The following is a 14575-nucleotide window of genomic DNA, read 5'->3' on the forward strand; positions in this document are numbered from 1 at the left end:
GAGCAAAGCCCAACATGGCGGAAAGAGCACCACCCCCACCTCAGGTGCGGCCCCCGCAGCCGCAGGTGAACGCGGGGCGTCAGCCCCGGGGCTCTTGTGATTAGTCCGTGATGCTGTCAATCACACGTCGCCGCGGCAACAGGGACCCGCCCCGAGACACTCTCCCGCCCGTTGATTGGTCAGTGCGGCGGTGACGCGCGCGCCGGGGGTTTTACGGCCCTCGGTGTCGGGAACTGCCTAGAGAAGGCGGGTGGTGGGTCTGGCGGTCGGAACTGCGCGCTGCCGCCATGACGTTCAAGCGCAGTCGTGACCGCTTCTACAGCACCCGCTGCTGCGGCTGCTGCCATGTGCGCACCGGCACCATCATCCTGGGCACCTGGTACATGGTGAGAGGCGGGGGCGGCCGGCGGCTGAAGGGTTGGCGGTGGGGGCCGTGCTCAGAGCGCGTGCGCGGGGTGTTCGGTGGGGCGGGGGAGCAGCGCCCGCGCGGCCGCTCTGAGGAGCCGCGGGGTCCCGCTCCCCTGGCCCGGGCGGCTCTCCCCTTTTCCCGAGGGGCCGCGGGGTCCTGCTCCCCTGGCCCGGGCGGCTCTCCCCTTTTCCCGAGGGGCCGCGGGGTCCCGCTCCCCTGGCCCGGGCGGCCGTCCCCTTTTCCCGAGGGGTCCCGCTCCCCTGGCCCGGGCAGCTCTCCCCTTTTCCCGCGGGGTCCCGCTCCCCTGGCCCGGGCGGCCGTCCCCTTTTCCCGAGGGGCCGCGGGGTCCCGCTCCCCTGGCCCGGGCAGTTGCTCCTTTCCCTGAGGCGGTCGGGGGAAGCTGCACGAGGGCATTTCCTGGGGTCACCCAGCGGATCCCTCTTCTATCCCGTGGTCTCCTTCGGGCTAACCAAGCCCTGCCGTCCCTCGGCAGCCTCCCTTGTTGTGGCTGGAAAAAGAAAGTGAAGAGAAAGTTCGTAGCGTTTTAATCTGCGTCTCAGAGAGACTGTGTTACTCTTCTCTTTTTTGGTTTGGAGGGATTGAGCCTTCAATACAATACTGAACGTGTCCTTGGTAAGGGAGGAGAGTTCGGGGAGACTGGACTTTGTGGTATATAATAATAATGAATGGTGTGTAACACCGTGAGTGGTGTGTAGCCTCTGAGAGGAAGATGAGTGTGAATGAGCAAGAGCTTTGTGGCAAGGGAAGTTCCTGGTTATTCCATAGTCCGTTCTCGACACAGTGGTTGAAGAGCAGTGGAAACAAATTTGTCTCCCAAAACACTTGCTTTTTTCTGACTGGTGAGTGCTCTCTCTGAGAAAGAGCTATGGTAGTGAAGATGAAATATTAGAGGTAAAGGTCTGAACTAGGGTGAAATAGAAATGTGAAAACAGTACCAGCAAGTTAAAGGCCTGGAGACGTAACTTCCCTTGGTTCCCTTAAAGGGGGCCTGAGCTCCCATGTTGAAATAATGTCCTCATCTTTCCTTCCCCTCGTGCGCAGTAAAAATGAGAGCATAGGTTACAAAAGTTGTATCACAGCTTTTCTGTTCTCCTGAAGTTGTAATCAAAGCCTGTATTCTCCTTTGCCCTTCTTCGGAATGTAGGAAACAAAGAATGCTGAAGTTTTGTGCTGACATGAAACAACTATGCACAGAAACTGCCTTTAGAGGCTTGGGGATTTGATTTTGGAGAGTTCATGATTTATTTTCAACGAGTATGCAGAGATCCTTGTTTCTATGCGTCTTGGTCTCTCAGTTGGCAAAAAAAAAAAAAGTACAGGCAAAGTCGCTGGAGAGAGAGGACTTGAAGAAAAGTCAAGGTAGGGGGTTGGAAATGTAACAGAACTTTTAGGGAGAAGGTATCTCTTTTCAGAAAGAAATTGGACAAAAGTCTTGATGCTGATTAAGTTCTGTTATTAGTTCATTTCAAAGGAAAAGGTCCATTGTAGTACTGAGAATCAAAGTTCTTTTGAAAACCTGCAGACCGCCCTGTGCTGATGGATGGAGTTCAAGAATGTGCTTCTGGTCCCTCAAGTAAAAGCACAAATGGTTATCAGTCAGGGGGCCAGGGATCCTTGTTCCAGAACAAAAGCGCCTCGTTGCCTTCCGCGCTGCGATTCCTGTTCGCGGGAGTGTCCGTAAACGCAGGAACTTGCTGGGGGCGGGGGACAGGGAGATGTTTCCGTGGCCACGGACCTGCTAGCACTTCAGTATGTGCCTCTCCTGCAGTGCTTATGTTTCCTCTTGTTGCCTGGACACCTCTCGCTGCTTTGTGAATGGGTGCCGGGGTCCCCGTGAGGCTGCGGCTCCCGGGGCGGAGCGCGGCGGTGATCCCGGGGAACCGCAGCCGCTCGCTCTGCCAGAGCGAAAAGCAGAGCCGAGTTCAAGGTAGCAGGGGGCATGCAAAGTGCTTCAGAGGCGCAGGTTTTTATTAAAAAACCCCTATATACTCAACACTTTGTTAAACCGTGCGTTGAATATTTTTTATCCAGTTCTTAGCTGTCACCTGGGAAAGGATGAGAACTTTTAAGTCTGGCAACAGTTGGCTGTTCGAGCTGAAATAAGGTTATAACATGAAGCTTTAGGTGGTCCTGCCTAGTGCTTTAAATCAGAATTCAGTTATAAATTATACTTTTTTGAAGGTAAAATACAGTTTGGATAGTGAAAGTTAAATTTAATTGCCTGCTACCAAACTTAAAAAAAAAATGGTCCAGAATATGTCAGGTTTTTTTAAGCATGTTAATTAATGCACCATTGAAGTATAGCTCTTAGTCTTTCAAGTTCTTATGAGAAGTATTTCCAAATCAAATAATCTCTGCTTTTAAGTTACAGTGGGACAAATAGTAATAACTTTCTGTGTAGGGTGGTGTTTTTTGGTTTGTGGGTTTGGTGGGATTTTTTGTTTGTATTTTGTGTGTTTTGGTTTTGTTGGGTTTTTTTAAGGACATAGTTTTTTGGAGAGGGACAATATCTATTTCAACAATAGTTTATTGTTACTGAAAATCTTGCTATTTACTATGTAAACTGTGTGCAGTGCAGTCCTGAAAGAATTTGCTATTAGACTTAAAATGGAGTCTCATAGAAATCTACTCCAGATGTTTTTGTAAGATAAAGATTTCTGTCTACTTAATACATGTGTTATTCTTATGTAACCGTTTCTTTAGGCATTTTCCTATTCCTTGCTTATTTGTATACTCTTAAATCGTGCATATAATTAACTCTGCTCCTCACTAGAACAGTTTTATTTATCACTGTCTTTGCTGTGTGCTTCTGCAAGTCCAGAGAGAACGAAGGCTACCTTCTAAAATGTCTGCTGCTGATGCTGTGTGAACAGAGTGTGTCTCAAGCATGGTTCTGTCGGTGTGCTGCTCCTATTTGTGATCAATAAATAAAAGTATTTACCAAAAGACAAGTTAAGAACATTCCTGGCAGAACTGTACTTAAGTTCCAGGGCTGATAAGTCTTGGTTAGCTCTGCAACACCCACTGGTGTTCTATGTAGGAAGGAAAAAGAAACCTCCTGTTCCTCTCTCCATAGCTGCAATCGTGTTCCTTTGAAGTTTGTTTCTTCCTGTAAACTTTCATACTGGGCTCTGCGCTTTCCAGACACCGGAAGCCCGAACACTGCCCTGGCAAAAACGGGATCAGGGTTCAGTAAACAGCCTGAAAGCCAATAGCATTGTCTTGGAGGGAGGGGCTGCTGCATTCTGGCAGCCAACTTCAGGACTGGAGTCAGTGCTGCAATTGCTGCTGGTTAGCAGGAGCTCAGGGGGGATCGCTGCAATTGTTTGTTCCCTGAACCAGATGGACAGAAGTGAGCCAGTATAACTGGTCTCAGTCTAATACTGGTAGTGCTAAAGGCTCTGAAGTACCCTATTTAGAATTATTGTTCTTCAGTTTTTATTATTTCAATATATTAATAAACCAGACCAAATTAGAATTTCCATCTTGCTTTGTAGGTGGTTTGGTTTGTTTGTTCTCCTCTCCTTTGAGAACATGTCCATGGGAAAAATACTGGAAAAGTGAAAGGAAAATGAGTGTAGTAGTGCAAGGCAATTTCCCTCCTTCCCCTCATGAAAAGATATAAGCAAAGTATAAGTAGGAATTCTTGGTTTTGCCCAAAGTCACTCAGAGTGCTTGGGGAAAAATAGACTTCATGTTCAGGCCTCCAGAGAGATGAAGCACTTACATGATGAGGCATAAAGTGTACACAGTGGAGATAAAACTCACTAATTAAAAAGCTAACAATTGTTAATAGTTCCACAGTCTTTTGAGTTCTAATCATATGGGGAGCTAATATTTCTGTTACCAGTGTGTAGTAAATGCTGACTTTCTACTTGAGAATTTGAAATTTCAGCCATTTGAATTTTGCTACAAGCTACACCAGGCTGTTAAACTTAGATATCCCAGGTATGAAAATATAAAATACATTCCTGAAACTACTACAAAACTAAATTAAAGTTATTTTCATCTTAATGGAATAGTTTTTTGAATAAAGACTTGAACATGCATTTTGCACTTTTTTTTGTTACTATTTTTGATTCCCTAGCAAGAAAGACCAGAAGGAGTCTGCTGAGATTTCTGACAGGTTATTTTAGGGTGCTGCAGTATCCACTGAGTGCTGTCTTGTCAGGTTTGGGGTTCTTTTTTGAGTTTGCTTTTTTTTGAGGAGGAGATGGTGATGGGTTTAAATCTCATATTACACTGAGGCATGCGTGAGTTACATTTTTTTCTGACTTCTCTATGTAGACATTTGTGAATGTACACTTGATTTGCAGTGCATAAATAGTTAAAAGCTCTGATGTTCTGTGGTCCAAACCATACTTCTGCCTGTTACACTGATTATTTTGAAACAAGCCTCGTGGTCTTGCTGTTATCAAGCATCTGGGAAAGAATGGAAGTAGTTAAAATAGAAGCTCTGTCTCTGTAGCTCATAACTGAAATCAATATGTTAAATGTGATGAATTGCTCAGTGTTGTGATGGACTTGTAAACATTAGTAATGGAGGGCTGGAAACCCTGAGGTGTTAATTGGCAGAGATTTGGGTTTGTTTTTTGTGTTTGTTTAGACTTGTTTTGGTTTGTTACTATTTTTATTTGGTCTCATTGATTCCAATAGATTGGATTTTGAATGACTATTTTCTGTTTTACTTGCACACTATTTCAGGTTGAGAAAATAAACCTTTAATACTTGAAACTGCACTCAGTAACTACTGAAATTACTAAGGACTTTCGTATGCTGAATTAGGACCACGGATAGGATGAAAATGAAAGAAAGTGATAGATGGGGAATTACAATCTCAAAATTCTGAGGCATTCAAGTTCTTCAGTACTTCTATAGTAATTCAGGTGCTGCTTGCTCTTTATCCTGAGGCAGATAGCCTATCATGGCAGTCAGACTCATGACTGTGTATAAAGAATAAATGATTTAGTTGTAATTGAACATGTACTTTTGTGCTTTATAAAGTAGAGATCAATGTTTCAACAGCCAGAGACCTGAACCTTGACATGGGCTTTTTGAAACAAGTGCAGTGCAGAAAGGTCTTTTCCAATACCCCCAGTTCACTCAGAGAGAGGAGGAACTGGAAGGGCTGAAAATGCATTGAGAGCAGAAGCCAGAGTACAGAAGGATGAGCCAGGTGGGAGATGAAAGAGTTCTATGTGTGTGACCAGTGGTGAAGCAAAAGATTTAAAGATAAGAGGCAGGTGAGCAACTTAACAGTTTGCCCTTTAGGACGAGTCCTGTGAGAGTGAAAATAAATGCGTTTTGAGGCTAAAGATACTGGTGATTAAACAGAGTTCTTCAGTGCCAGCTGTTTTGCCTACTATGTTTTATATTCCAAGGCATAAAGTGCCTTATAAAAGTACAAGTGGCTTGAAATTCTAGTAAATTTGTGCGATATGTGATTAGATGATTGCATTTCTACAAAGTGACCAACTTTGGTTCTTTTTAGAAGAAAGTGCAAGCAAGCTTATCAACATGTATCCCTAAACTCCTGAGGAAAAACCAGTAAAAACGGTGAGGGGGAAAATGTTATAGGAACTATGAGTCTCAAAAATTTTAAAAGGTTCAAAATTATTTTTTCCTTAGTGAAATCTTCAGTAATTATACACAGACTTGCTACCATTGGTGACTCCTGGAACCATGCCAGTAGAAGAAGAAATACCTGGCAAATATTAAGTTGGGTAAAACTGCAAACCAGGGTTTTTTTTTTGAGGCTAATTGGAAGGGATCCTGCTGGTGGTGGTGACAGTACTGAATACTGATAGGAAAATGTCTGCAGCTTGAAAATACCATCGTGAGGTTTTTTGTGTTACGCAACTTTTGGCATGTGTCTCCAGATATTAGTAACAGAAACTGTGTCCCTGTAAGCCTTGAATACACTACAAATGCTGTCAAGGCAATTTTACAGAGGCTTGAGCTACTTTTTGTTCTTTGAGGTCTTACTGAAGACATTTCTGGTGTGTACCAAAATGGAGCAACAGAAGGAGCCCTAAGTGGCAGCGTGAGGGAGGAGAAGGACTGGTGAGCACGCAGCCTGTGCTGAATGTGTACACGTTTTGGGGATTGATCTTTGTGTGAAGCTTTTTAACTTCCCCTGTGGTCACGTAGACCTTTCTGAAAAGGACTGGTGAGGTTTTAATAAGTGATCTGGGAAGCCGAGGGAGATGTTCTTTCTAGCTTATTAAAGCTGAAACAAGGCAGAAACCCAGTAATTTATTTGTGTGTTAAATTAACTCAATTTGTTGTAGAAAGCAGAAATTCTTTCCAAATACTCCTCATTCTGTACCTTTACCTTCCTGGCTTTTTTTAACTGTTTCCAGTTTTCCAGTTCACAAATCTATACATTCATCAAGCAGCATCAGTTTAATTATGTTATTTGAATCCCTAGGAACCTTACCATCCCCTCAGTTTGCAAAGTTATTTCGTTGTGATTCATTGAACCTAGCAAGTGCTCCATGCTCTTTGGGTTGTTTTGGTAGTGGTTTAACTAAATCAGCTTGAAATTTAACTGTAAGTTGGGCTTTTTTTTTTCTTCCTCATACAGGCAAAGGGAAGAGTTTATTTTTAACTGAAATAAAGGGTTATTAGTGGTCATTAAAAAGAACTTAGCTGTTGCAATGTAATTAACCTTGAGGTAACTGTGATCTCTCTCAGGTGGTGAACTTGCTGATGGGCATCTTGTTGACAGTAGAAGTGACTCATCCAAATGTGGTGCCAAGTGTTGATATCCAGTATGAAGTCATTGGAAATTACTATGCTTCTGAGAGAATGGCTGGTAGGTCTAGAGCTCTGCTGGCTGACTGGAATATAAAGCATACAGTATCATGGATTTGTCTTACACTAGATTGTAATATATGCATATGCCTTTTAATAGCTATGGTTATCCTGTTTTCTGAATTTCTCTTCCATTATTCTGGGATTGAATTCTTCTACAAGAATAAAAAGAAAACTTTATGGACTCTTATTTTAACTTTATTTTATGCCCAAGTATCTTTAGTAATGAGATTTCTTGACTTCTGATGCTTCAAGTGTTGAAGTGTGCGTGGGACATCTCTGATTCGCTTTCTCCATAAACATTACCTATCTTTGCTGTCTCAGCAAAACAAGCAGCAGAAAACAAGTTTAGAAACTTTTCTTCAGATTTTTTGATCATCTTCCTAGATCGGGAAATACCTTAGAGCTCCTGAATTTACTAAGAAGAAAACTATGATCTCTTTTGAAGAAAAGTGGAAGAATTGGGATGCCAAGTACTTGAAGAGTGAAACTGAAGTGTTTCTCTAAGTTTCACATGCAAAATAAATGAAAGAGAAAGCACCATGAGCAGAATTAAACCTACTTTTCACTCTCTTACTGAGTGTATGATGTATACAGCTATAATTGGTGTCAAGCTTTTTAACTATTGTCTGTGAACTTGTACATATGCTTTGCTTCTCTTGGTTTTAAATGTGCAGAAATATGTGTTGTGTGGCACTTCTAATCTGCCTCAGTCTGTTGTATTACATGAAAACACAGGGAGGGTCAAATTCAGTGAAGTCAAATAGTACAAGTACAGTACCAAACCGGGTTTTGAGCATTTTGGATTCATTTTTCATGACCTCAGTTGAGGATCTGTTAGTTCTGACCTGTAACTGTAACTCAGATTTACCAGTAAAGAAATAAGAGTGGGAGCAAGGACCAATTACTTGAGGCTAAGATATTAAATAAAATCACAGCAGATGTCTGTAAAACTTAGTGAGCTGCAAAGGCTGTTGGTGTACTTAGTAGCCTTAAGCTTATATGAGTGAAAGATGCTGCTGAAGCTGAAGGTGCTTTCTTCAGTCTTTAGTGTAAAATCTATCACAGGATTTTGACTTAAAAATTCTCACTCCTTATGTTGAGATCTGGGGTAGAGGGTTTTGAGTGCATGAAAGAATGTTACAGGTATTATTGTACTTGTGTATATTGTAATAACTCCTCAGAAGACGGCCACACTTACTGGTGATTGCTGAGTATTAGGTGTGATCAACACAGTGCATTTCAGACATGGGGGGGCCTCTTTCTTGAGGCCATCTGTGTATCTAGATATTATTACCTTGCACTGAATTGGATGTGTAAGTGCTTCCCCAGTGTATCTTTGCAAATTAATTGCACAGTATAAAGGGTTCTCTGATAATCTCTTTTTCAAGCAGGGGAACCACAAAATTTTGGGTTTAATATTGCTAAAAACCTTTAGTTTACCACACCTATAGACTCTCGAGCTGGTTTCTTTGTGTTTAAAAAGAACAAGTATAATCTAACTCGTGGAAAGCAGCTGTGCTTCTGTCATCAATAACTGATGCACAAGGAGAATCTTTATCATGCAGCTTCCATGAGTGTCCTGGATTTTGCTACAAATTGGTTTCTGTTCAACTGCTTTTTCTTGTAAATAGTGGGATACCTTCCACCCAGTGATTTCCTGTTTTCCTTAGTGTTACTGAAGGAGCAGTGCTGCTCCCACTGCCAATGACCAAATTACGTAACCAAACCATTTCCAAGTGTAAAGGTTGATACTGTGTTAGGTTCACTTAAGATTCTGTCCAGTTGTAAAGTTAATCACTCACATACTTTCAGCACTGACACATATTGCAAATTAGCATCATTATGGTGCATTACTGTCAAACCATGTCAAGCTTCTAATTGGTGTTCCTGGGCTTTAGTCAGGCTTTTGATTAAGGCAGAGGGATTTTTCCAAGTAGTTGTAGGTTTTCTTGAACCAGATCTTTTTTGTTAGAAAGGATCTGAACTACTCTATTCTGCTGCTGGTAGTTGGCATAGATGAGTGAATTGAGAACAGATCATAGTAATGGACAAAGCTTGGGTACCTGTCAGCTGCAGTGTGACAACTCCAGGAAATGACCCATTCTTACTGTTTTTCTTTTAATGCAGAAAATGCCTGTGTTCTGTTTGCTATCTCCCTCCTCATGTTCACAATCAGTGCAATGATGGTGTATGGTGCCATTGCTGTAAGTATATTTACAATCCATGGTTTTAAAGTTGCTACTTGATTTTTTTTTTTTTAGCTGAATGATTTACAGGCTGCCCCTTTTTTCTGTTTCTTCTTAGCATCGTGTAGGCTGGCTGATTCCATTTTTCTGTTACCAACTCTTTGACTTTGTACTCAGTTGTTTGGTTGCCATCAGCTCTCTAACCTACTTGCCCAGAATCAAGGATTATCTGGATCAGTTGGTAAGTATTCAGCTCAAGTTGATATTTTATATTTGAAATTGAAGTTTGTTTTAACTGGATCAGTGATTGAGCTACACTTCCCTTCCTCTGCATAAGAAAAAGGAATTCAGCCTGCAGAAGGCAAAGGTGGTTATGATGGGAATGGTAGCTTACCAGAGGTGGAAGAGTTAGAGGTGTCATTGCTCCCTAAAAGGAAAGCCAGGGGGAGTAAGGAAGGAATTGTGCTGGGAACTACTGGTTTCAACTGTGGACTACAACTGGACTTGGAAATGTGTTTGCAGCCCTTTGAGCAATGGGGCTCAGTGGCAATTTTGCTGCTGCAGATTAAAAATATGTTGACCCTTGTTTGGTAGGGAAGGGGAAGAGAAGTGTAGGTAAGGATTCCTATAGGCATTACACATGGAATCTGAGATTCCAAGCTTTCCTTTTTACATTCTGTGCGTTCTCAAGTTGCAACAACACTTCCTAAGGAAACTGCAGTAGGGTTCTCACTAACACTGCCTGTGTTTGAACTGCAAGAAGAGTCAATGTGTACAATGTACCGTCAGCAGAGACCACAAGCTCTGCTGGCTGCTGTTTTGATCTGTTCAAGTAGATGTTTAAAAGCAATTGCTTTTTAAAACAGATAAAATGTTAGATTGGTGTTTGAGAGAGGCTTTGATACTGTGGTCAGGGGAGGAAAAGAGACAGGTTTGCAGAAGCTCTGTTTTGGCTCGTCCAAGTTTGAGGGTGACTTGTTATGCTGCACATGTGTGTGTTACAGGTTGGACTGACAGGATGTAATTAACAGTAAGTCATTAATGAGTTGTAGAGGACCATAAGTACAAATACTGTCCTGTAGCTGTGAAGAAGAATCTGTGTTGGCATGAGACTGATGAAATGACTAGGGACACAGACTGTACTGTAGTGACCTGTTCTTGTGGGACAGAGGCAGGATAAATACTGTGCTTTGTGGGATGATAAAGAGGAAACTTGTTGGAAATGGAACTTTTTGTTTCAGAGGAGTAGTTTACACAAAGGTTTGTTTCATTTGGTGTGAAGCTCAGATGTTTTTCTATCATATTTGATTGTGCAGTGTTCACTCTTATCTCTTCCCTTTCTCTCCCTCCCCCCTTTTTTTTTTCACTAGCCGAATTTCCCTTACAAAGAAGATCTCCTTTCTTTGGACTCCAGCTGTCTCTTGTTTATTGTTCTGGTGTTCTTCGTTTTAGTTATCATTTTAAAGGTAAGTTAAAACACAATCATATGTCTGTTGTAAGAGTTAACTATTAAGATGCTGTCAATATGAGTTAATTCTCAATGCTGAATTTAGAACCCAGCTGCTTTCTTAATGCAGAAGTAAGAACTTCTTTGAGCACAATTGTCAGGATGTTCAGTTCTGGTATGACTGAAGTCTAACATGTTGTGTACTGGTGTCTTCAGCTGACCTGTGTGTGTGCAGTGGGGTGTGCTTATGCAGCTCTGCCCTTCCTGAGTAGGAAAGAGGAATGCAAAAAGACTTTTTGTCTATGTGGAAATAATTTTCGTATTTGTAATTAAGCTTGTAGTGAAATAATATTGAGTTAATGCATACAAGTTTCTAAACAAAATGTTTAAAATCTCTCACTGTGCCTGAGAAACCAGGATACAAGTTTTGGAAGAAAGATGATGGAATGAGGAAATATATAAGTTAATTCTAGACCTGCATCTTCTTCCCTACTGAAGGGTGATATTACCAGTTACTTTCTTTCTGGAGGTCTAAATAATGAGGCATTCATGTGAATTATAAAAACTTTTGTGTAGACAAAGCATATTAGAGAAATTAATTGGTAATATACATTGGCCACGATATTATTCCTTTATTACATTCAGGTTGCATTTAAGAGAAAATGAAACGATAAAAAATAATTTTACTGATTTTCTGTACTTCTTCCAAGAGGAATGTTTAACTAGGGGGCATGGAAACCTAATACAGTAGATAACACTTGTGTATTGATTGGGAAATTTGGTACCTTTTGTTACAACAGTGCTAACTTGCCAGTGAGAGATTTGGAGAGGTTATTATTATAAAAATTATTAATAAAAAACCCTAATTCTCATCATATCATGATATTGCTTCTTTCTGCAGCAGTCAGTGTTGACTGGAAGTTCCAGGTTCATTGCTCTACCCTGTCCCTGCGGCCTGGGTTGTGTGTTTGAGCCCTCTCCTTCCCCCTGGCAGTTAGCTGGAGAAATAATGCCAACTGGGGGATGAGTGGGATTGTACTGCTGCCCTCTCCTCCTCCTCCTGGCAGGTTTGGACTGAGATCCACAGAAGCATAAGCCAGTCAGGGATTAATTTGATTAGCACTGCTGAGGCAGACAGAGAGATTAGTTTAATGGATCTATGAATTCTTTTGCTAAAACCTGTGTGGTGCATCCTCTCTGAGTCATGGTGACAGCAAAGCTAAATGGAGATCAGCACAGGTATGTGGCCAGGTCTGTGAAATAGCAACCATTCCTCAGAGATGTATTGCCTGAGTTGATTTATGCTCCTTTTTATCATAGGAATGTAATCCAACATCTAATTTCTGAATCAACCAATGCTTATGAGGTGTTTAAAAAGAGAAATATTTCTTCTTTCAGGCATATCTAATTAACTGTGTATGGAACTGCTATAAATACATCAGCAGCAGAAATTTGCCAGAGATTGCTGTGTACCCTGCTTTTGAAGCCCCTCCACAGGTAAAACCTCTTTTTGAGATAAAAGGAAGCAGTATCATTAATTTTTGAGTAGAAAATCACCATGTCCATGTGTTTCCAAACCTTGTCCAGCTTTCTAAAAAAAAGACTGGAAAGATTAAAAATTTTAAAGCAGCTAATTTTGTGGTGAGTTATTTCTTAGCTAAATTCTGACAGTGCCTAAAAAAAGGGTCTTTGGAGAAAAGTTTTTGAATGTGTTGGGTTTTTTTGTGGTAGAAGGAAGGTTTGATTACACCAGTCTAAACCTTCCTTGCTGCTTTGCAAAGTCAAGATGCAGTGGGGTATGGAGTGAATGACCCAGGGTTAGGCTCAGCAGAGCAGTAAACTGCTCCTGTACCTTGTGTCACTTCCTCATTTACTTACTAGGAACAGCAGTAAATTTTTAAAATAACTTTGCCTGTAACAGAGGATGAAGTTGTTAATGGGGCATGTATGCTTTTGTGTGTGGTGGTTTTTTTTGTTTGAAGCCTTTTGAATTAATCACTTCAAATGTCTTCTCTGTAGTATGTTCTGCCAACCTATGAAATGGCAGTGAAGATGCCTGAGAAGGAACCTCCACCTCCCTACATACCTGCCTGAAGCAATTTTTATGTTCATTAACATCTGTACCAGCTTCCTGGGGGTTTTGTCTTTTACTCTTTCAAAACTGCTTAAGTAATAGAAATATTCAGGGCTTTAGGAGCAAACTGTTCTGTTTAAAATGTTTGATATAAACTTACTAAGCAAAACACATCTGAGAGTGATTTCATTTGCTTTTTGTTTTCCCTAATGCTCTTAAACATTTTATTGCCTTAGGGCCTTACACCTGCAAGAACTTATGCATGTGACTAACTTGTGGCTTTTAATAATACCAATTGAGCCACTCTGATTGAAGTTAGCTGTGATTATAAGTGTCTGCAGGATTATGCCCCTAATTTATATTAATTTTTTGTAAAGTAGTTCATAAAGACAATCTGATCGTGCAGCAAAATGACAGTTTGCCTTTATCCATTTTTTGGAGGGGGAAGGGTTTGAATGTGGTATATATATGTGACTTTTTTACTTTGCACTTTTCTCATATGTTATCTTACCTTTTATTGTGGTTTTTTTTGGTTATCCTATGTCTTGAAACAGTATTTTTGAGGAACAAGTGAGGGTGGCACAGGAGTTCTCTTACAACAAGCTGGGAATGCAAGAAAAATAAATAGAAATGTGGAAGATGGTTGCATGCTTCTAATCTTCTGTGTATTTTCCTCTTTGTGATAAATGATACTTAAATAAATCTTTTACAAAATGTTTACCAGGAGTGTTGGTTGATCTTTTTGGTGGCTTTTTTGTTTAAGTGCTTCAGTGTGCTGCAGACAGTCCAATATACTCTTAGTTACAGGTTTAGTCATTGATCCATTCTTCAGCAGAAGTCCTTCTGTGGCTGGAGAACATGGATTCTCTCAAACACACAGTCCTGTGTTAAAGCCTTTGCCATTCAAGTACGTGGTTGACTCCTGCTTGTCTCATTGGTTCTTACCCGTGAGCTGGGAAAAGGGAATTGTACTGCAGGCTTTGAGCCCTCAGGGGAATCTGATGTCGGTCAGCTCAGGCATGAACAGCAGGACAGACATCCAGTAGGACTACACCATTTACTTTGGAAGATGGCCAGAGTTGTTGGAGTTATGCCATAAATGTAGTGATGTTCTTCAGTCACCAAAAAATCCCAAACCAAAAAATCAAACTACAAACAACTTTCTACTCTTCTTTTGTAGCAAGAGCTGTAAAGAGATAAAAGATTATTTAGCAATTTAGTATGTCTAAAGAAATAAACTATCTTTCTGCTTTGGAAGAGAAGATTTACCTGATGGCAATTTCTGAAAAAGGGATTAAAATTGCTGCAGCATATATTTTGTGTGGTTATTCCTGTATTTTCAGTATGTACCTCTGTACACATTTAAAAAAGCTCTGTTAGGGCTGTGCCAGCAGCAGTAGTTTCCCTGTTAGCTCAGGTGCCACCTGTGAGAGCACTTTGAAGTGCACTTTGGTGTCAGACCCGCTCTGCCTCTGGTGTGATAGTGCCATCCCTCCTGGTTACTGTGAGGGGGGACCCAGGGTGTGCCCAGTGCTGATGGCAGCTGCACTCTCATTTCCTGATTCTGCGGAGCTGCATTGATTGGACTCCTAGAGAGACTCCAGGGCAGCTTTAGCTGC

At 41.4% G+C, this 14575-nt stretch overlaps 1 protein-coding gene across 2 annotated transcripts; it reads left to right on the plus strand.

Moving 5' to 3' along the window:
* The first annotated feature begins 200 nt into the window (after positions 1–200).
* LAPTM4A (lysosomal protein transmembrane 4 alpha) lies at positions 201–13674 on the plus strand. 2 transcript variants are annotated; one of them, XM_063424461.1, is made up of 7 exons: positions 201–386; positions 7127–7247; positions 9377–9453; positions 9554–9676; positions 10806–10901; positions 12281–12379; positions 12902–13674. In XM_063424461.1, exons 1-7 carry the CDS (start codon positions 288–290, stop codon positions 12974–12976), a joined length of 690 nt encoding a protein of 229 aa, XP_063280531.1. In that variant the 5' UTR covers positions 201–287; the 3' UTR covers positions 12977–13674. The 2 variants fall into 2 exon arrangements, with proteins under 2 accessions (XP_063280531.1, XP_063280532.1); XM_063424462.1 differs by lacking the exon at positions 201–386 and adding an exon at positions 2227–2357.
* Positions 13675–14575: the final 901 nt, after the last annotated feature.

Source organism: Prinia subflava, chromosome 2, assembly GCF_021018805.1.
Source record: "Prinia subflava isolate CZ2003 ecotype Zambia chromosome 2, Cam_Psub_1.2, whole genome shotgun sequence".
NCBI lineage: Eukaryota > Metazoa > Chordata > Aves > Passeriformes > Cisticolidae > Prinia > Prinia subflava.